Genomic DNA, 23,512 nt, shown 5'->3' with positions numbered 1-23,512 from the left:
TGGACCACAGAGACCCGCATGAGCCACGTGTGATTTCATGAGCAGCATCGCCACCTTCTGGCATATATGATCTGCCAGATGCAGTGAGGCCATTGACACATTTGTCACCCCACGGACACCAGTGCTGGACCGCTCCCATCCTCCTTATAAAATAGGGGCTAGCCTGCCTCTGCTATCCGGGCGACCGCACCCCATGTGACTGCAAGAGCGGCGCTCAGATCAGATGTGAAGGGTCCGAGGATGTGCTACCATACCTGCTAGGCCTTGGAGCAATCCCAAAGGCAGTGCCGCTGGCTCTCCTCGGAGGTGCCGCATCGGTGGCAATTGGCCCGCAGCTGAGCAGGCGCCATCCAAGTCGTGAGGCTCCTATGAGCCAGTAGCCAAAGAAAAAGTAACGGTCCTTGATGAAGGATGCAGGCATGGCTTGTCAGTTTGGCTAGGCGGCAGGGGTGGGTGCCAGCGATGGACTGCAGTAAAATTCGTTTATGTAGCAGGCAGGCAGTGTAATCGAAGAAAGGAATGTTCCCCTCTGGGGGGGGGGGTGGTGGTTGTTGGGCATTACTGCCGGATCGGCAGGCCACTGACGCTTTCTTGGGCCCACTGCACATGAGCCAGAGGGCGGTTGTCCCAAAGCCATAGACACAAGGATGTGATGCTTCTGGTCTCTAGAGGAGGAGGGTCAATAGATCGTTTCCATCCCTGGCGCCCCACAACCCAGATCCTCTGCGGCGGGGGGAAGAAAGGTCATCGCCAAGGCTACCAGTGGGAGGGCAGCAACAGTTGGCCCCAGAGGCCAACTCGAAGGTACACAAGCTATGGCAGACCTTTCCTCGGGTGCTGCCTCCTTTTTCTTCAGTGTTGAAAGTGGCTTGCTTCTGTGTTACAGGGAATGAACTTCTTGTAAGTGGCTCATGTTACAGGGAATGAGCTTATTGTAAGTGGCTCAAGTGTGTGGCTCTGGAACAAATTGAATAAAAATTCGGAAGAAATGATGGGGACGGGAGTTGATTTTTGGTTATCAGACCTAGGAATAGAATCCCAAGGTGTCACCTTATATATTTATGGAAGGGAAGGGTGCCCTGATTCCCAATCCACCTTAGATTGCTCATTTATGTTGATTCAGTATTCGATACAGCAAACGGTAGGTCTAGATAAATAGTTTAAACATGTGAACTCACGCAGTAAAATATTTTTTTTGCAAGAAAATGAACATCCATAAGGTATGACCAAATTACCAAAAAAAAAATCGAGGTTAAAGTTTTGTAAGACTCCTACAAATGTAGAGGGTTGGTTACCCGGCACACTAAAGTGGTGGTTCTTTTCTGGACAGTATGTCCATGTGACACTCAGGACACAATGTAACACACTTTACACAGACTTGAATGTAAGCATAGAACAATGCACAAGAATACTGTAAACACTACTTGTATTACATCCAAGAAGTTGTTACATGCCCCTCGAATGTAAGCATAGAACAATGCATAAGAATACTGTAAACACTACTTCTATTTTACATCCAAGAAGCTGTTACATGTTCCTCATTGCATCGTGCACACCCTTTTTTTAGTGAAATCACTGTCTCGTTAAGAAAAAAGAAATATACATTCATAGCTATCCCAAATCAGGGCAGCTACTACTCAGTTCAGAAATAGTGGGAAAATGCTTCTAATTGCTGGAAGGAAAGTCCCTTGATTTCATGAGAATCTCGGAGGGATTGAAAAAGGGCTCTCCGAAAAAAAACAAACAACTAGATAGAATCTCCAGAGAGGAGCAACTGATTTCGAGCATGATAGATAGTCCACAATGCCCAGAATCTGGTCCAGTCAAGGAAGTGTGTATAGTTTGGTAGGGGAGGACAAAAGCAAGCAAAAAGCCAGAACATTCGATCGAAATGCCTCCTCGAAAAACGAGCTTGAAGATGTGCATACAAATCATCAACAAGAAAATCGCGAGTGTGAACAATACCACAAAAGGTGAGGCACTGTCTCTATAGGATGAGAGCACCGCCTAGGAAGTAGTGGCAATGCACCTTCGTACCAAAAGAGATCCGACTGGGAATACTCCAATGAGACATCTCCACATAAACAATTGTTGCTTGAGGGGCAATCCACTCTTCCAAATTCTTTTCAATGAAGCTTTCCACCAAGCAAGAGATTTTGACATATGCCAGAGGCGATTTGCATGATCCTTGATCGATGAAGGTGGTAAGAGTAACTTATAAGCATTAGTTGTAAATAAATTGCCAAATGATACACAAGTATATCTTGGAAGGTGCCTATCAAAACGCCAATCTTGAATTCTTAGTGTTTCCTCAAGCATTGCGGCTGGGGATGCATTATTTCCGAAATGAGTCTCTAGATTGACCGAGCTTGTAACCCTTGAGGTCTCCAATCTCAACACCACCATGGGTAGCTTGTCATTCACCTTCTCTTGTGAGCATTTTCACACCATCATGTTGCACTTTGAACACTACTCCCTCCTCTCACCTGCAATCATTCACACACACTCAGTAGCATGTATTAGAGAGAAGATTAGAGAGAGGTTTGTAAGAGGCATAGCTCAATTTCACTATTTGAGAGTGTACTTGCATTATGAGAGAAATTTCCTTATATACATTGTCATAAACGCATTTAAAATGTGGCTAGAGTAGGTGTTCAAAGCTTCTATTTGGCCTACACCTTGTACATTGCTTCATCTCATAATAAATTGATGCATTATAACACTAGAGAGCACATCCTATCTCATTACCACACGCTCTTGGAGCAGAAAACACCATAATTATCTATTGGATCTTTATGGGTACCAATCCAAGTTTAAGATTTGGAGGGGGTTATCACCAAGAGAGCTTGGTGCAAGGAGCTTTAGAGGGAGATTTTCTTGGCTACTCACTCTCTCTACTTTGAAAACACTCTCTCTAACTCTTTCCACCACCATCTCCTCCCACCACCTTCTAGCCCAGCTTCTCCCCTCCAACCTAGCTCCTCCTCCTCCCTCTCTCTCTCTCTCTCTCCAACCATCTTACATCTCTCCCTCTCTTCTCTCTCTCTCCAACCATCTTACATCTCTCCCTCTCTTCTCTCTCTTTAACCATCCCTCCCATCTCTCTTCTCTTCTCCTCAGGGGGGGTCACTCATAAATATGTAAGCGTAGCATGTCGGTTCAACAGAAGGGTTTTTTCAAATCCCTTTTTACACACAGAAGGGTACCATTTAAAGGGGATATTTACAAATTGAATAGAAAAAGGGTGTGTTTTATTCATGAAAATTTTACAGATAAGGGGTTTTAAATTAGTCTTTGAACGCACCTTATATAGAGAGTTTACATATAGTGAACCCCCCGCGCTCTTCTCTTCTCTTCTCTCTCTCCTACTATCGCTCTCTCTCTCTCTCTCTCTCTCTCTCCTACTATCGCTCTCTCCCTTCACTCTTTTTTCTCTCTCCATCTCTCTCCTACCATCTCTTTCTCTTACCCTCTCCACCCCTCAGCTCTCTCTACTACCATCTCTATATCTCTCCCTCTCCTCTCTCTCTCTTACCATCTCTTTCTCTCGGATTCTTTGACTCTCTTCTCTCTTCTCTCTTCTCTCTTCTCTCTCTCTCTCTCTCTTTCTCTCTCTAACTATCTATCTATCTGTCTGTCTCTTTGCTCACTCTCTCTATCTACCATCTCTTTCTCTCTCTCTTGTATATCTTCTCTTTCGTATCACTCTCCCTTACCTCTCTCTCTCTCTCTCTCTCTCTCTCTCTCTTTTGTATCACTCTCCCTTACCTCTATCTCTCTTTGTCTTTGTCTCTCCCCTACTATCTCTTTCTCTCTCCCTAATCCCTTATCTTTTGTCTCCCTCTCTCTCTTTCTCCCTCTTCTCATTCTCTCTCCCCCTCGTAGAAAGGTAAACCCTGGAAGAATCAGAAATTCATAGGATTGTGAGCTAGATGCACGGGCCACACCTCATGTCTCATGCCTCATTCCTTATGGACTCAAATCTCATGACCCACGGCTCACGTCTCACGTTTGATTGGACTCTCAGATTTTTTTGAAATAGGTCTAAAATTTTTATTTTATGAAATAAACACACTTGGGCCAGACTAGTGTGATCCATTTCATAAAAATCTATGATACATGAAGCATGAGCCCCAGTTAGCCATGAAATGTGATGTGTCGTGAGTTTAGCACACTAGATGTGAGACACAAGACATGAGATGTGAGTCATTTTATACAAAAAACCATGGCGTGAATCAGATCGTTATGAGATGTGAGCCCACAACTTTGTTTGAGCGCAAGCTGCGATTACATCCTTAGAATCTAGTATCTCCATATAATGCAAGATTACATTGCAAGAATAAAGTATCTCCATATGAGATATAAACCTTATGAAAGACTCCATGACTTGTCACTCATAGATCATATAGATTGATTCATGGTTGGAGAGAGAGAGAGAGAGAGAGGCTTAATGACCATCTCTATAGGTCTAGACACTACATCTTTGATGAGTGTTTATGTGAGGCAATAGACATCCTAGAGATAATCTAGCAAGATAGGGATGTAGAAGTCATCCATCCGAACCAAGAGATAGTGGGACAATCATCCTTAGCCTCAGTGTGGCTAAGGATGCCCAACTAGCACCAGCAAGTGTCCTAGTCAAGGGCATGAGAATTGACGAGTCAGCAAAAAATCTACTCAATCAAATAGGCCAATAGTGGCAGGGCTAGCCCCAAGGGAAACCTTGCAAGGCCATACCTAGAGCTAGCCCAATAGTGGCCAGCCCTAGATCTAGTTCCTCAAGCTAGACACCCACACTTATTTCCACAAAGAGATATGGTTTAGTGTGTAATTTGTGTCCAAAACCATAAAATTACAGAGTTTCCATTGCTGAGGCCTAGATAGCAACAATATTCTGCTCATTGGCAGTGCCATGAGAACCATGACACATCTTATATTATTGGTACCAAGGAAAACCAACCCAAGTGGAAAACCAACCCAAGTGGACTCTGGCACCATAACAGATGTTCCCTGTGTTAAGACATGGAGCATTACAAGTGCCATGAGAACCATGACACATCTTATTGTTGGTACTAAGGAAACCCAGCCGAGTGGACTCTGGCACCACGATAGATGCTCCTTGTGCCAAGGCCTAGATAGCGACAGAATTGTGCTCATTGCTAGTGCCATGAGAACCATGATACAAATTGTCTTGTTGGTACCAAGGAAACATAATATGGTGAACTCTGGCACTACCATAGATGCTCCTTGTGCTAAGGTAGCCATTAGCCTTGGCAACACCACTAGTTACTCCTCAACAGAGGTCTAAAATAAGAAGATCTCAAAAAGTACATGAAAATGTAAAACATGATCAGTTGTCTTGACTATTGAAAGTGGTTTGGATGCGAGGACAGTGAGTGATCTCCTGCTCAAACCAACTCTTCCCAAAAGGAAGAAACCCATTGCTTATGCAACCTTTCAAAGAATCTCAAGGATCACTCGATGACCCTACCTCCCTTGTAGAAGGGATAAGGAGTGATCTGCTCTCAAACCAAACTCAAGGAGTACCCAATCACGTGTTGGAGAAACAACGAATGAAACAAGACCAAGAGCTTGTGAGGAAGGTGCAAGCTGAATTAGAGTCTATTATTAAGCAAGTGGTTGAGTACAAACCACTGACCCCACGCAGATGCCACACCCTATACCATAGACAATCATAGAACCTATGGGGAGCCTCATAGGAAACCATAGACAATCATAGAACCTATGGGGAGCCTCATAGCAAACCAAAGACCTTGGCCGAACTTGGAAGAGCTAATTCTGAAGCCTTTGCCTCGAACCAATTCACCCAGACCCTGAATTGTGAGATGTATCAATGGAATCAGAGGCAAAATTTAGTCTTCCATGGTCATCATAGTCTTTATAACATTTTCTATAAGGTGATTTGCAATGACTTCATATTGTCCCCTTCTTCAGAGGCACCACCTCTCCTAGGGAAGATTTAGTGATAGGTCCATGTGAGAACGGACCAAGTGAGTGTGAATATTGGACCTAGCAAGCCTCACATAACCTACTTGTACTTATAAGTCTGAGTTTTCATAAGTTCTCTTTTGCATGGAAATTCATAACTTTGAAGAGACTTATTTGACTGGATGATTCGGAATCTAAGAGTCCACACAATTGAAATTGAAGAGGAGGATGATGAGTCATGCCACATTGAGCACTCTCCCATAAGGATAGGCCAAAAATGCCCATGAACAAGCTCGGATACTATTTTGGAAGTGAAGAAATGAACGTTGTATTACCTATCCTTGACAGTCTCTATGTGATTTTTGATGATGGTACTGGTGTCAGGATAATCACCAAGGATTGTTGGGAGGCCTACGGAATCCTACCACTCATAAGCACAAGATTTGTGGTCAAGCTCGATGACAGGAACATAACCAAACCATAAGGCATCCTACAAGATGCAAAATTTAAGACCTTTGGGCTAAGTTTTCACCACTCATTCACAGAAGAGAATCATACACCATGTTCCTCAAAAAGCCTTACATTAGAGTTGCCAGGCTTGTTCATGATTGGGGATTTACATCTGCAAAGGCAAACTATCCTTGAAAATAGACTTAAAAACATTGAAGACTCAACCCATGGATTGAGGCATTCTCATCTCTTGAAAATAACGTGAAATAGGAAGACTCAACCCATGGGTCCCGTGACTAGCCGAGCAACTTCAATCAACATGTGTAAATGTTGTAACAAGTTGTTGGATAGTGAAGATAACCCGGATTATGAGCCTCTTTTAGAGTATTCATGTCTTGTTAACCATGGGCACTACTCCACATAAGCTTGAACAAGGTTTGCAAGACTAGACGGGATGGAAATTACCTCCATGTTCATTCTTAGTGGAGTATCCTAGAAAACAACTATTTTGAACTAGGAGTAGTTTAGTGAGTCATCTCCTCCACCAAACTCGTGGAAGGATTCTACTCCTCCACCCGCAGAAGGAGCCCACCCAGCAAAGAAGGAGAAAACCACATAGAAACCCTAAGAAGTATCTTCTCCCTATGGAGATAGATCTCACTGGCTTCCCTGTGTTGAGGTTGTGGCTCACCTACTCTAGACATTGGAAAGCTAACCTAAATAAGATTACCCTTCATGCTAAGACAATGGCCAATAAAGGTGACAAGTAGCCCATGCGCTTTGAGCAAGACAAGATCTGTCGAGCCGCCATACACAAGCTCAATAACATCAAGAAGGGTGAGGTAGAAAAGGACGCCAAACTCAAAGAGCTTACTGAGCCTCAAGAGGAAGATCTGAGGCAAGTGCCCGAGTACTCTAAGTCCTACAACATTGGGGGGAAAGTGATACATAGTCAGAAGTCTTAAAGAAGCCTTGGCAACAAGGAGCATCATGCCTCCAATGACAACCGAGCCAAGGTCAAAGAAGTAAACCTCACTAGCCCTAGTGAAGAACCTAAGCCAATATTTACTGTTGCCAAGATCCTAGGAATCCCAAGCACGAACAAACGGTCAAAAAAGAGCTAGACAAACACAAGCTCATCTCGATGTGAGTTTTTTGGATGAGATTGAACAAATCGAGTGTTTGTCTTCAATAGTGATCATTCCCAAAAAATAATGGAAAGCATAGAGTGTGTGTTAGCCTCAAAATGGTTAATGATGTGCCCATAGTTCGCGATGACTATCCCCTACCATACACATGGACCACATGTTATCTAGAAATAGTCGATGTCGAAGCAAAGGCTCACAACTTCTTGGATAGATTCTCACACTATAACCAAGTGACGATCACCCAACGAATCAATACAATACAACATTTTCTACGAAGTTTAAAACTTCTTGAATAGCTTCTCACGCTATAGCCAAGGGACGATCAAATGAGCTAATCAATACAAGACAACATTTTCTATGAAGTTGGGAGCTTACACTTATTGTGTCATGCCATTCAACTTGACCAATGCCCTGGCTACCTTCTAACACTTGATGTGTACAACCTTTAAGGATCTCCTTCCAAAGACCTTAGAGATATTCATTGATGACCTTTGCTTACACTTGAAGTGAAAGGAGCATCTTGCTCATCTTAGGCTTGTTTTTTAGGTTTACTGGCTCTACCCACATCTCATTGAACCCACTTAAATGCCAATACATTGTGTCATCCTTGGACACATTTTCTCTAAGAGAAGAGCATCTTCAGAGATGAGAGTAAGATCCATGTGATCTTGGAATTTCCACCACATCGGTGGGTGGCATAATGAGGTCCACGTCTCCTAAGATATGTGGTCCTTATTTGATAGGGATTGAAGTCGAGACTTTGGTGCCATAGGAGGGTAAAATACCTCAGCAAATTTTGTGTGAGCACCTCACGAGTCTTTGTTAGACTCTGTGTGAATTTTCACATTGAGTTTTTCTATGTGAACATGATATTTGGGTTTGGTCGCCTGTGGAATAGGCACTCGAGTATTAGGAGGCACATGTTGGGCAAGATCTTCAAATCAACACCTTGTTGGATCCCAATAAAGCTGCTACTAGAAGCTCAAGGTTTCTATAAAGGGAACACCTACATTTGGGTTATGAGGTCAAAGAAACCCGCACCACAAGCCTCTATATACATGCGTTTAAACGTCAAATCCAAAATGGAGTGGAGACCACAACCCGCACCACACGCCTCTATATACATACCATTAAACGTCAAATCCAAAATGGAGTGGAGACCACAACCCGCACCACACGCCTGTATATACATACCATTAAATGTCAAATCCAAAATGGAGTGGAGACCTAAAGTTGTGCCTCGACACCACTCCCAAAATTTAAGGAGGAGTGGAGAGCGGTAGTTTCCACCTCAACTCACGGGCTAACACTACCAGCAAAGCAGTTAGAAGAGTTCATGGACATTTCACCAAGCCCTTGTGTGTGGTCATACCCTCATCATTTCAAATGAAAAAAGAGCCACGTATGGTGTCAAAACCCTAAGAGAGCTACGCACACACTCGTGTCTTGGCTTCGCCAAGCGATGTGAACACTTTAAGGGATTACCATGGTCCTAGAACACCCCCATGCAGTACGCTGCAATGCTAACTCGCCAATTGGAAGGTCAAAGTTCAATTAAGTGCACCAGCAAAGTTGGTGGTAGTGGCGTCCATTCATCACGCATGGGCATGCGATTTTCTGCCTTTTCTCATTGAGCCCTCATGGTGGTAAGCCCAAGACCTTAATCCATGTTGTACATATGTAACATAGCACACCTTATGAATTGTACATACACATATACCAAGAACGATTCAAAACTTAGACCTAGAAACCAAACCAAAACAAAACAAAAACAAAAACCTACCCACACTTGCACAATCACAAAACACAGACACCCATATGTGCACACACCCATGCACACACTCTTAAAAATACACTCACACTTGTGCACATGCACTTACATTCCTCACCCATATGTGCACACTCTCTTAAAATACACTCACACTTGTGCACATGCACTTACATTCCTCACCCATACGCACACATGCACAAAACAAAGCCATAAAATTAACCCCCTCCCCCAGCAAAAATAAAGCCCCTTTTTTACATTTATCCCTTCCCTCCTAATGTTTTTTTCCTTTAACTCCTCTTCGTTTTAATTTTTAGCCCCCCAAGAAAATTTACCCAAAATAATAATAAAAACAAGAATTTATCCCTCTTATGTATGTATGTATGTATATATATATATATATATATATATATATATATATATACATATACATACATACATACATACATACATACATACATATATATATATATATATATATATATATATATGTATGTATGTATGTAAATAATAAAAACAAGAATTTATCCCTCTTATGTATGTATGTGCATATATATATATATATATATATATATATATATATATATATACATGTATATATACATGTATATATATATATATATATATATTTGTATATATATGTATATATCCCTCTTATGTATGTATGTGCATATATATCCCTCTTATGTATGTATGTGCATATATATATATATATATATTTGTATATATATGTATATATATGTATATGTATATATATATATATATGTATATGTATATATATATATGACCCCTCCCTACTTTTTTTTTGTTTTTTAGGAGACCACTTTCTTCTTAAAAAAGTTAAATTAAAAAAAGGGGTGCTTGGTTCTGAGCCTTGCCTGTACTCGATTAGAATTTCACTCTACTGGCATGTAATTTCAATACCAACTCTTCCAATTTTTAAAAAAGTCAATAAATTATTTAGTGAAAGTAATTTTACACATGCATGGAAATGCTCCAGACCAAGATATACTCCTTTCACCATTTCTTATTAGTCGCCTAACTGCTCCCTAATTTGTTGCTTTGCAGTAAGAGAGGAAGCTCAAAAGATGGCTGCAGGCAAGGTGATTGTAGCTCAATTTGGGTGTAATTAGGCGTCTTAATTATCATCTTCCAATTCTTAATTCTTAATTGTTTTCAAATTGTCGCCTGCAGGCTTTTGCATTTCTTTGGGCACATGTGAAAACAGCGAACCAGGATAAAGAGCTTCAGAACGACATCAACAACATAATCAAAGGCACCTACAATGATGAGATCACAGGACCAAGGCGTAAGATAATAAAGCAAGCTCTGTTAAAATATACCCATAAATTCAAAAGAAACACTGTAAATTAATGGAATGAGTGTTTGATGCATTTAGTTAGAAAGACCCAATTATTTATTTGTTTTTCTTTTCGGCAAGTTCAATATGTTATATTTTTATTTATAAAAAAAAGGCACATAAGATTGTTTTTTCTTTGTAATATTTATTTAAGAGAAAAGAAAAAAGAAGCTCCACATTTTCGTAGTATAAAATAAAACCCATTTTTATTTATTAAATATATAGTATATATATTTTCTCTGGAATATATATATATATATATATATATATATATATATATATATATATATACCTATTGAACTTTTTCTTAAAAAAAAGTTAAAGAAAAAAGAAGAGTTTTTTCTCATTTAAGCAAGAAAGCTTTCATAAACCAACAACAAAAAGAAAAGGATGTAGTCAAGAAAGCCCAGCTGTTAGAAGTTTCAGAAAAATGGAAGTTTTTTTTTTCAGAATAAGTAATTTGTTTTTAAATTTTAAAAAAGGGTGACATGTTTAAAACATAGATTCATTTAGGTCAAAGAGTCCCACTTATTTTTTGAGTTTCATAGGGTGCTTTGCATTCAACCAAAAAATACAGTTGTTTGTATGTATACAGACACACACATATATATCTATATACATACATACAAGGGCATATGTGTATACACACACATTATTTTGTTTATATATATAAGTGTATGTATAGGTATGTATGTATTGTATATAACTGTGTGAATGTATGTATTATGTGGCATTTTGTGAAGAAAGTTTAACATTTGTAATTTCTGAAAAAAATTTGAAGGGGAGGTTCTGTACTGATGTCTTGAGAGTTCATGGTCTGTCTTTTGTATTTTTTCCTTTTTTTTCTTTGTTCAGAATTTTCAACTAGATCGACAAAAGCTGTGGGGTTTGTCAAGACACAAAAGGCGGCGGTTAATTTCCATCCCTTGTCTCCGACTTTCCCTGAGGCCAAATTCTATAGTTTCTGGCATCAAATGGGCCAGATCAATTCTGCGACTCGGTTCCTCGAGGTTTTGCTTAAGAGGCTGAATGAGCTTGACAGGGAAGCTGCAGAAGGTGAAGAGTTTTCAAACAGGAAAATCTCAAGACGGTCGTGGGCGTTTGGTCTGATATATCATTCTGCCGATAGAGGTTCTGATTACCTACCCGGCTCTCCTGCACTCGAGCGGGCATTCCGCCTTCCTCCACCTAAAGAACGGTCTTTCAGTATCCTTTTGTAAGGACATGACATCTCTCTTCAGAATGGGCTTTATTTTGTTTAAAAGACTTTTATAAATCAGTTCAAATTGTTTTTCTGTCCGCCGGCTGATATCGTTGGTTGGCTCTCTGGAGAGGTTACGAGGCCTTCCTGGTCCAAGAACATCACCTTGCAGCAGCAGGTTGCACCCAGATGTTATATGGGTGCAGTGACACTTTTTTGGTCCTCTACCTTGAGCTCCTTGTACAACCAATGGGACTTTGCATCTCAGTGAGAGCTGCTGTAATCGATTTTTTGGTCAAGTAGCTTGATCATGCTTTTTGGTGATTCGAGTGTCCAGACAAGCGGCTTGTACAAAGATATATGGAGGTACAAATCCACACACATGACCACGCCGCAGCTTGACATATGCGAATGGGAGTTCTTTCACCAAATTATCAATTACTCATACTGATTACTTCCCCAAATGATCGGATCTGGGGTACTTGTCTGAGAACGTGTGCAATGGCTTCTTCATAACGATGGTGACATGCTCATGGGTTTCCAACATGTATGCCTCACAGTCAGGGACATGACCACTTTTTGGGTACGGGTGCGCTAGGGGCTCCCTCAGGCAGATGGCTTGGTGCATGGAAGGTGACTTCAACATGTTGAAAGAGTTGCCTGCAGCCTCAAGATACACAGGGTGGTTGCATGGAGACCTCCCTATCAGGCAGTTAAGAGTGGACCCTGGGAAGTGCTACTTTTTGCCATTCAAGGGCAGGATGTTTGGCACCTCATTGGATTTTGTCAGGCCCCTCATGGCCTTGCCACTACTCTTCCCCTAAGCTGGCTAGACTTGATTGATTCTACATGGATGAGTGGGTCAGTGACGTTGGTGGGATGGGCTTTACATAGTGCGAAGTCCTGTTTTTCTCTTATCACTCTCCGAAGTGTCCTTTAGGATAATGAAATGACTATTTCAAGGCACAGACATCCAACAACAGATAAAACAGATCTAACAAGAGGTCCCCTTGTAGCCTAACTTGGCACCACAAGGTAGCGTGCCCTTGATCCCAGGCAAGGGACAGAATCACTGAAGTCTTTTTGCTTCAGCAGGATCCTAGGAGTCTTTAGCACCGCCAAATTCATTTATCTCCTGCTGTCCGAGCTGTTTTTGAGCCTTGAAAGCGAATGCATAAGCTATGGCAAATTCTCTCAAGGATAAACCTCAAGAGTTTGTTGAATATTAGGCTTTAATCCTGTTTCAAGTTTTCTCATCTTTTTTTCAATGGGCCTCTTTTTTACTCTTACCTTATGAAAGGATCTACTCTTGGGGAAAAGAAAAGAAAGAGGAAGCAAGTGGGGGGCTTGGCTCCCAAAACAAACTCAGAAAAGACTACGTGACTAAAAATAGGGGTTGGACAAACAACAGAAAAAGACCAATTTAAAAAGAACAAAAAGAACTTCCCCTCCCCCAAAGCGCTGTGGAAGAGCAACACTTAGTGATGTTTTCTGTCTATTTTTTGCATCCTTTACTCAATCCACACAGATATCAAAACAACCATGAAAAGTACTGTTTTAAACACCATCTTACTTTTAGCACTTTACCACGAGGTAGACCTTGCAAAGCAGAGCACTGTGCATCTGCTTGAGCTGATGAAACAGAATGCTCAGGACAGGCTTAACCAAACTTGGCAGCAAACTGTGAGTCGGACTTTCTCATTACTTTTTGATTTAAGTACTTTGAATGTCTAGTGCACTTCGTAAAATCTTCTTAAATGCAAGTAACTATTACAATTTGTCTTAATAATGGTTGGTTATCCTCCATGACATTCGACCCTTCACCTATGATGTGTTTTTTCTCCTGATGATTTGAGGTGAGATGGTGGATTCATAACAGGTTTTTTTTTTCTTTTGGCAACATGGAGATTCCTATTGAGTATGATCTATTCATACAAAATCACAGCTGGGAGCTGGAACAACATAAGGGCTCATCCTGAAATGTTGGGTTATCCCAATCAATATAGGACGCTGATAGGAATTTTTTGGGGCCAAAAGAATATGCTCATAGAGATGCTCACCCCAACCCTAGGAGGAAAATAAATCAATAAGATATGGTTAGGGACCTTAGCAAATGTAGGTTTTTGCGTGGATATTTCCGCAGGCTGTAATAAGCTGATATTAGCTTCCGTGGCATGAAAAAAGCCAAAAAGATTGCTCTGGCTCCCTTGTATGAGTGCCAAAGTCTATGCAAAAATCTCTTATGAATCAATGGGGTGATGTCATAACTCTCCCAGTACAACATGAGTGTAAGAGTCCTCTGAATCTGTCCAAGTAGGAGCAGTGTGGCATTACAGACAGTGTAGCTGAAAAAAGGCTGACTTCATAGGATTGGGTGTAGCAATCTACTCCCACTCACCAAGATCCCTGTGAAGATATCTGATAGGACATCCACCATCAACCATAAGCACCAAGAGACAATGTTAGGCAGAAGGTCAACATGCAAGTGCTTTCCTGAACGACTAACTACTCTCTTTGGATGAAGGGCAATGCTAAGAATAATCTCCATTCAATCTCCATCCTGGTTGGATCGAATAAAAAACACGATCTCTCTCCTCATCCTGATCCAGCAAGGCTACCACCTGTAATGGCACTCCTGTCTTGGTGAAAACTCCCAGCCACCAAGGAAGATGTTGGTCGTGAAACGTGCCAGTAATCCACTCATGAGGTATAGCTTCATCAATTCGATTGATTTGACTAAGACTCCCTCTGAGGTGCTGGGTAGATGCGAATCGCCGATCCATAGAGAGATTTTTAAAAGTTTTCCAAGTAGTAACTGTCGATGCACATCTCTCCCAGCCAGGCCACTGCATATATCCAGAGGCACCCAAGGGTTGCCCAACCTCATCTCTAATGAGGTCATTCCACATAATGGGTTTTCTATTTGCCTCATCCTCTGCTTCAGGAAGCCTTTGTCTCAAAAAAGGTCTCATGCTACTCCAGGCTTTGATAATGGCAGCTATAAGTGGAGACGAAAGTACTCTGCCTCACTGAAGATAAAACGTGAACTGAGCATCCAATTTCCACCACTACGAGGTGTACAACTGAAAATGTGAAACATAAAGAAATTATTCCAAGGCTCAGTGCTTGGAAGGAATCCTTTGTCTGTTAACTTGCAAAGTAATGCTCTGCACTATATATCCGGATCTACAATATTCAGGCCCCTTCCTATTTGGGGCGTATAACAGTATCCGAAGCCACTTTGCCCCGGGTGTCTAGTGTACCATCCAAAACTAACCAAAGAAAGTTACGGACCGATCTCCACAACTGGCCAATGCATTCGTGAGAGAACCACCAACAAGAGGCAATGAACCAGGCAGAGGCAAGTAGTACTTGGTTAACCACCAAGGCTCTGGAGGCTAGATCCAATCTCCTAGAACTCCAATGAAGAAATGCTCATGAGTATTGGTGCAAAGAGTCACTTACCCAAAAACCGACTGACTTATGCCAATTAATGAGAGCCCCTCCAGCCAGGCAAAACTCCTCCAATGCAATCCGAACGAAACATAAACATATGTGTGAGGCCTCAAGGAACATAGCAGTATCATCAGCAAGCTCAGAGTCCAAAAGCTCATCCTCACTTCACAATGGGAGACTCAAATCAGAAACTTTAGAAGTGGAGCGAAGAAAGATGCTCATAGCCTCGGCAACAATGAGATATAACAGGTTTCTAAAGGACATCCCTATCGTACAGTATGAGAGATCCGGAAGGGATCACCTCTACCGCCGTATGTGAGCACACTATTGCGGGCATCCCAATACAAGTATGAAACACCTCTTATCCAGTTTTGAGAGAATCCGATACATCTAAGAGTTCCTTCAAGGAAATCTCAATCTATCGTATGCCTTCTCAAAGTTTAACAATAAGATGGCTAGGGGCTGGTGGCCCATTCAACGGTTGTTATGTACGTGGTTACTAATCCGAGGATTAGTAACCAGGTACATACGGCTGTGTGTGTGACAGCTTGCCTACAATGGATGTGCAGGGTAGGAGACGAGGAGAAGAGCACTTTCTCTCATAACCAGGTTGCCAGCCAGCGCACAGAACCTTCTGGCACCCTAGGGCTTTGTCAGCGCACAACAGTGCTATCTCTGCCCTGACGCATATCTGCTGGCTGCCCTGTTGTCTGCTCTCCCTTTGCTGTGTTGTGCCATCAATGCTGTACGCTGCATCAGCAACTAGCTTATCTCATGCGCTGTGTGCTTCTGCCATATTAGCTTCTGGCGCAACCTGCTCTGCACTCACCATGTGGCTGCACAAGCCAGCCCATGTTCCCTTAGGCGCCTAGCCCCTGCTGTTTGATGCCCAGGCCGACTTAATCTTATGTCTAAAGGGGGGTCTTGTATGGAGTGTATCCTGGTGGTATGGGACGCTAGGATATGCTACATGCAGGGTTTCTCGATACATCTATATTCCTATTTGGTGGATTTTTGGACCGAAGGGAAGTGGCAATTGATTTGGGAATCAATTACAAGAAGGAAGGAAGAATGTGATTGTGGATTGTAGATGCTCCTACAACAAGAGCACATCCATAGTTCCACCTGTAACAGCAGCAGGATGGAGCTGGTCCTTCACAAGGCGTTTCCTACTAAGGGTGGGAAGCCCCCTGAGGCCTTGGACATTCCATGAGACAATCTTCATAGTAAAGATAGGGTTTTGACCCTGGACCTAAGCAAACACTTAGAAGGGCCTGTGCCCGTCTCTCATAAAGCTGGAGGAGGCGGTAATCCTTGGAACAAAGTCCATTGTTATTCCCATATCTAGGACTATGCATAGTCTCTGCATACGTGCACAATACATGAGCGCCTTGTGACCAGATACATCATGCTGTACATCTTGCAAAGCCTCATGAGAGGGCGACATGTCCAAGTGTGCATCTACATGATCCCGCATGCCATGTACATCCTGGACACTGTCCAACCCGAGGAGCAAGGAATCAACAAAATCATTCTAGCCTGAAGCGTCATCCTTTTACAAAGATGACTCAACAACCTCATCACTCTGACCCAATAGATCATCATTCTGTAGTACATTGTCTGTGGGTGATGCATGATCCTATGTCCCAACATTCTCACCAAGAGGGTGGCCGTGCGAAAAGACTTGCCACTTCTCGTGGAACGCTGGCTGAGACGGAGCCACTGTCCCCCCTGAGAAGGGCATTTGTGCTCTCTCCTTTGACCCCCTAGCAAAAGGGCAATCCCTTGGCAACGTGCCCCTACTGGCCGGCAGAGGTCAGGTCTACGTGCAATCTCCATACGTTGCTTCAAGGGACTGCGAGGTCCTGGGAGCAACACAAAGTTCTCAATAAGTTCACTGTCATGAGCAAGCACCATAACCCTAGGAAGTGACTACCTAAGCAGTAGAGATCGACAAGGCAGGGATAGGGGGCACCTGTAGGACCAGCCCAAAAGCTGACCCAATGGCCACCAGCATCGGACAACATGCATGTGGAAGACCTAGGAGTGAGTGTAAGAGGAAAGTGGTTCCGGTCTTCTTCAACACGGTTGAAATAGCTGGTGTCATGAGCATCAAAGTCCACTTGGAAGAAACCTCTTCCAAGTAACCTCACATCTTTGAAGTGGAGTGCAAAGTCGGAGGGCAACGCTGCAAATACCCAGTCAGGACCCTAGTCCAGAGTCATAGGGCGTGTGCAGGGCACCTTCACAAGCGTCAAGGGTGCCCCTCGTATTGGGTAATCCCCTATTCCCAATCAGGAGCCTCGAGATGCGATGGATGTGACTTGTTGTTCGTTGTCTGTCCAGAATCCTGTGCAGGGCACCTTCACAAGGTTCAAGGGTGCCCGAAGCCCTCGTATTGGATAATCCCCCAGTCCTAAAGTTTGTACATTTTGTCTAGTGGACTCAGGCATAGCCTTCAGACATTGTAATGCCTTCGTGAGTCCATCCACAAATGAAAAAATGGGAAATGTCAATCAGTTTGTTTCTCATGAGGAGGCGGCCTCACATTGTCCATTCTCTTGTCGACAATCCTGTTCTGGCCACCTTCACAAGGTTCTAGGGTGGGAAAAACCCTTGTTTTTGTTAACCATTCCCAAAGCTTGTACATTGTAATTTGTGTCCGACCGACTCAGCCACAGCCTTCGAACGTCTTGGTGCCGTCTTGACCTTGTCTACAAATGCAAAAATGGGAAATGTCCAAATTGGTGGCACCTTCCTATAAAGGACCTGGGCCAGGGGGAGTCAAGGTGTCTAGCGGCTTATGGTAGCCTTTACAGACCCCCTCCACAGCCTTCTTACAAAAAGAAGTGCGTGAGGGGAGCGAAGGTGTCTCATAGCCTTTTTAGCCCCCTTACCTAATTCCCTCCTCTGTGTGGAGAATAATTCACAGCCATCGCACAACGTCAAGCAGCCATCACATCAGTTAGCTAACCCACAAAAAGTGTGAAGTGTCTTTTTCACATTCATGATGGAGTTCTTTTCATGCCAAATGTCATTATCTTGTTCTTTTTCATGCCAAATGTCATTATCTTGTTCTTTTTCTTTTAAGATCTGCGGATATCTTCTCTACGTAAGCTACTTGTTATGATAGGTACTGATTTTTTGAGGCGTGAACTTTGAATCTCACTTTCTTTGAATGGACCATGACTTTAGGTTCTGCATATTTTGAGCCTTGATCAACAAAGGCAAAGAAAATCCTTATCTACGATGGTGGGGCATTGTGCGGCTTGTATGTCTAGTCATATATCATCTTTAGATAACCGCATAATTGGTAATGACCACTCCAAAATCTTAAAATTTCTTAGTTTTAGATTTGTCTCAGAGGAATAATTGAGTCTATTGATGCACACATACTTGAAACTATTTTAATGCATAACAAATATGTGAGTTGATGTACCATTATTTTACCTTCCTTTTATTGACGAGCCTTCTCCAGACATTGCTTGACTCGAGAAACCATATACCTGTTAGGAATGGATTGTTGTATGCACTGGGCTTGGAAATTGAGAAAAATATCACACTCATGAAAGTGGACATGGAGTGCCAAACTGCCTTACTTGCATCAATTATGGGAAAAACTTTTTAGTATACCAAGCACCCACATGGGTGCTCTACACTCACACTAGAAGAAAGCATAGCAAAATGAAGTCTAGAAGGGAATAATACAGGCACAGAAAAAAGCCAAAAAATGTGAATTTTTGGCTTTACCAAGGGAAAGGAAACGTGAGGTGTTGGGAGACTTCACACTTGGAGATGTGTACCAACTGTGTAAAATGCTCTACTTTGGAGCTGATGGAGGATAAACGCCTATGTAAAAACAGCTCAAAGAAAAGTCATCAGAGTGGGTCTTCAAAAACTCTTAATCCGTACTTGCAAGAACTTCAATGCTGAGATGCTAACTGGTGGATCCATGATATTTTCTGCATGGGATGCTGCTGGCTGAATGGCTTGGTCCCCTTAAGCTGGTTGTGGAACTATGGGTGTGGTGTTCACTTTGGTTAACATCTATGAAATTCAATACCATGCATGTGATATTGACACCTTGTGATGTTTAAATGACACTAGACCTGCAAAAGTGCCGCATAGTCATCGTTATGTCCACACACATGAAGGACACTTGTGGGTGAGCCTGTAATCTGAAATTAAGAACGCTATCTTCATAGTCTTCTCTTTCCCCTGGCGTCTTGTATGATTATCCACTGCAGTAGCTTATTTGTTCTACAGGCAGGGGGCCTATTTATAGGTACCATTTTCTCCATTTTTGTGAGTCGACCAGGCTTTTAGTTCTAATTGGGCTGCATTCAATGAGTCGTGGAGGTGGTTGACTGCATTGACAAACTTGTGGGCTTAAAATTCTTATTATTGATAAAGGTTCAACTTCACACTCGTGCGACGTGGGGACCTAGTCTTGGACAGCTCAATATAGGCTGCCCGGTCTCAAACTGGTCATCCATCTGTGCCCAATTTGCCCAGCCCTTTGTGTGGTCGCTATACCAGGCCTCTTTCTGGGCTCCCCATGCTGCTGCTCGGCCTGTTCCTTGCCCTCCAGCCTTCTCGCAGGTGCCCAAACAGCTCAGAATTTGCCTGTTGAGCCTGCCTGTGTCATGTGGGTCCTAGACTTGTTCACACCAGTCCTGGCTCTTACCTTGGTAAGTTGCTTGGACATGTGTACATTCTATAATCCAAGTGGGTACATGCGTGTGAAGTTTCCTGCAGTTTACGACTATATTTATGACCTAAAATGATAGGGAAATGCGACTGGTCTTTGGACTGGGGCTCACAACATGCTCAGTGCTTATCACTAACCCTTAGAAGGTGACTGGAACTGTGCACTTGACTGTTGAGATATCTCCACGTGTGGCACCCAAGTGCAAGGTGTATGTGACGACGTGCACTTGAGCTCCCCTCTTACGTAGCTTGTTGACGGGGTTGACAGTGCTTTTGGAAAATCTATAAACAATAATGGGTCTTGCATTGGAGAAGCTGGTGCTCCGGGATTAAAAACTGTTACCTTTTGGAGGCAATTGGACTTGGCCTCATCTAGAGCAACTGTAGCAACGGTTCCACTGAACTTGGTTTCATGTTTAGTCTGATCCAATGGACAACGAAACTGTCTACGGGCATCAGAAAACTAGGCATTTCTATGCTTCTTGTATCTGGTGGTATTATTGGGAGATTTCCTCCATGATCTTTTCCTCTTGCTTGGTATAGACTAAAAAAGTCATGAGAACTTTTTTACATGATTAGCTAAAGGAGAATAAGAACTAGCAGTATAACCAACACTATAAGCTACTTGTTGTGGAGAGAGACTTAGCACAAGGAATAATAACTTGAACTTTTATATACTTGAAAGGAACATGTGGAATACCAGTTTCACCTTTGACGATGACTAGCTGGGATACATTCTTTGTCATAGACATTAGGTGCTTGGTCCAATCAGGTGTGGTTTGAAACTTGTGGAACCACCTTATGCGCCCAAGAGGCACTGCAGGAGGAATGGGATGCTTTGATTTTGATTAGACAGTCCAGACCCCTGTCACAAGTAGAGTTGAGAGATTTTATCAAATGTAAAAATATGTGGGAGGAGATAGAAAACAGGAGAGCTCAAAAAGGGAGATTATTGTCAAGAAAGCTGTACTTTGGTCAAGCTCAAACCCCCTCGAAATTCTTCATCAAAGCTGTCAAAGAGAAGAGGGATAGAGAATACATATCCAAGGCTAGGGATAGCAATGGTAAAATGATCTTAGACCCCAAGGAATTGGCTGCTGCCTGGACCACATTCCTTGGGGATACTCTAAGCCTGAAGGAGGATGAGTCCACGGAAAGATTCTTTGCTGAAAATTGGCTTCTGGACATTATCCCTCAGGCAGTGGAGATGGACCAAGCCAAATGGATTGAGAGGAATATCTAGGAAGATGAATGCTTGGATGCTTTGAAAGCAATGGGGAAGTATAAATCCCCTGGCTAGGATGGCCTTACTGTGGAGTTTTTCCTTGTGTTTTGGTCATATCTCAAGGTTCCAGTCACCTACATAGTGAATAAGGCCTTCAAGCATCAACAATTGGAGAAAAGTGTGAAGGAAGGGCTAATCAAACTGATTCCTAAACACGTGGCCTGCGAATGTTTTTCACATTGGAGGCCAATCACCATGCTTACAGTCTTGTATAAAATCATAGCTAAAGTTGTGGCAATGAGAACGACTCCTTTATTGCAAAAGGTGATTTCCCCCAAACAACATGGTTTTATTAAGGGGAGATCCATAATGGGCAACATATATGCAGCCCTATTAGGGAAAGAGCTGGCAGAGAAGAAGAAGCAAAAATGCATCATGCTGCAACTGGACCTAGAGAAAGCCTATGACAGAGTCCATTGGTCATTTATTAGCAAAGTGCTTGCCAAGTTGGGTTTTGGACCCTTAATCTCAAACATTATTTATGTGCTCTCAGCTTTGGTGCTATGTCAAGTCTTATGCTCAATGGCTTTGTGGTTGGCTCCTTCAACCTTAAAAGATCGGTCAGACAGGGCTGCCCACTTGCTCTATTGTTATTTGCTGTAATTTCTCATCCTTTGATTCTAGCTCTTGAGTTGGCAGCTGCTGAAAATCAAATGAAGACATAGCGGACTGGCTTATGGACAAATTCATAGCCAAATTTAGAGCTTGGGATAACGTATATCTTCCCTTTCATTCAAGGGTAGTTATAGGAAACATGGTGTTGTTGGCATGCTTTCACTTTTTTACTCCTTGTATAGATTTTACAGTTTGCCTCTGGAAGAGAGCTCTAAGCTATGCTACAGCTTTTCTATGGAAGAATAAGTAGGGCAAGAGACCATGTTCCTTCTTGGCATGGCAGAAGGTGTGTAAACCCAAGAAGGATGGGGGAATTGGCATCCTAGACATGGAAACACATGCAATGACGAAAATGCCAAAAATGTTGACTTCCTTTCTACAGCGGAGTCAACCTTGGACTAGGATGCTTAAAGAGCTTTCTCTGTATATGACTGTGAGTTGGCAAGGCAAATGGAGGGGACTCTCTTGGATTGATAAGATTTTTTCCCATGCTCCACTTGTCCTTAAAAATATGTCCTTTGCTGAATTTTTGATTAAGAAATGGAAGAGGTTCATTCCCCTCATGCAATGGCAAGGATCTCCCAGAATCACGGGAAATTCACTATGCATGTATAATGTTTGGTGGTCCCCAGTTTTTCTCCCTCCGTTAGCCCTCATTGAGCCCAAAGTGAGCAAAAGACTCAACAACAGAGGGATAAGAAGATTTGAGGATTTCTGGGATGGTCCTCTTATGCGGTGGAGAGATGATGAACAGAGCTATCTGTCATGTATGGTCTCTCAAGATTTGATAAGAATCATCTGCATGTAATTATTGGTAAGCTCAAGATGCTAACTATCAATACTTCTCAGCTCACGGAAAGGTGGATCAAAGATTGGGGGTGGACAGATGGACTTCCCCTTGGTCGGGAATCAACTACCAAGAGGTGTGACCATAAAATCACATACAAACTTACCATGCTTTTTTTTTTTTTCAGAAAAGTGACTTCCATTAAGTATGAATAGACCATGCAAAATCACGGTTAGAAGCTGGAACAAAAAATCCTCATCCCAGAATGTATAGTGATCTCAACCAATCTAGGGCACAAAGGTGCCAAGAGAGACCTGTGGGGGTCGATGAGAAAAAGATCCCTTGATCCCACTTCCTCATGAAAACAGTGTGCTTTGCTTGTGCAGATCTGGATGGACCAGATGGAGTGAGTCAAGCAATAGCACCCCAAGTAACATAGATGGTATCTCTCAATCTTCTCATAAGCTGAGCTATAGAGCCCCAAATCCTATGAGCAACTCTACACCCCCAGATGCATATTGTACTATCTCAGAAGCTACCAAGCATTTAGGGTGGGAGGGGCACCAAAAGTAGCTCTCCACTGATTAATAGGGAGGCCACCATGTAAGAGCAACCAAAAAAGTGGGAGATGTGGGAGATCTGGCTCCTCATGTATGAGTGCCAAAGTCCGTGCCAAAATCTCTTTTGAATCAATGTGTTAATGTCATAACTATCCCAGAGCGCCATGAGTGTATGAGTCCTCTGTCACCATTTGCTCCCTTCATCAATCTTGAGCAGTGTTTC

General features: G+C 42.5%; 1 protein-coding gene across 2 annotated transcripts in view; it reads left to right on the top strand.

Moving 5' to 3' along the window:
• The first annotated feature begins 10,283 nt into the window (after positions 1-10,283).
• The window catches only part of LOC147624089 (uncharacterized), a 50,592-nt gene continuing 37,363 nt past the window's right edge, over positions 10,284-23,512 (top strand). The window contains exons 1-5 of one of the 2 annotated variants that reach the window (XM_086820949.1): positions 10,284-10,418; positions 10,510-10,624; positions 11,531-11,881; positions 13,405-13,559; positions 18,528-18,645. In XM_086820949.1, the coding sequence (XP_086677075.1) occupies positions 10,404-10,418; positions 10,510-10,624; positions 11,531-11,881; positions 13,405-13,559; positions 18,528-18,645 (754 nt within the window). In that variant the 5' untranslated portion in view covers positions 10,284-10,403. The remainder of the gene's footprint in view (positions 10,419-10,509; positions 10,625-11,530; positions 11,882-13,404; positions 13,560-18,527; positions 18,646-23,512) is intronic. The other variant, XM_086820950.1, reaches the window with a different exon arrangement.

This window comes from Cibotium barometz, chromosome 26 (genome assembly GCF_041138505.1).
Source record: "Cibotium barometz isolate CiBa-2024 chromosome 26, ASM4113850v1, whole genome shotgun sequence".
Taxonomy (NCBI): domain Eukaryota; kingdom Viridiplantae; phylum Streptophyta; class Polypodiopsida; order Cyatheales; family Cibotiaceae; genus Cibotium; species Cibotium barometz.
The sequence above is the reverse complement of the archived record's forward strand: the minus strand, read 5'-3'. Positions and strand labels throughout refer to the sequence as shown.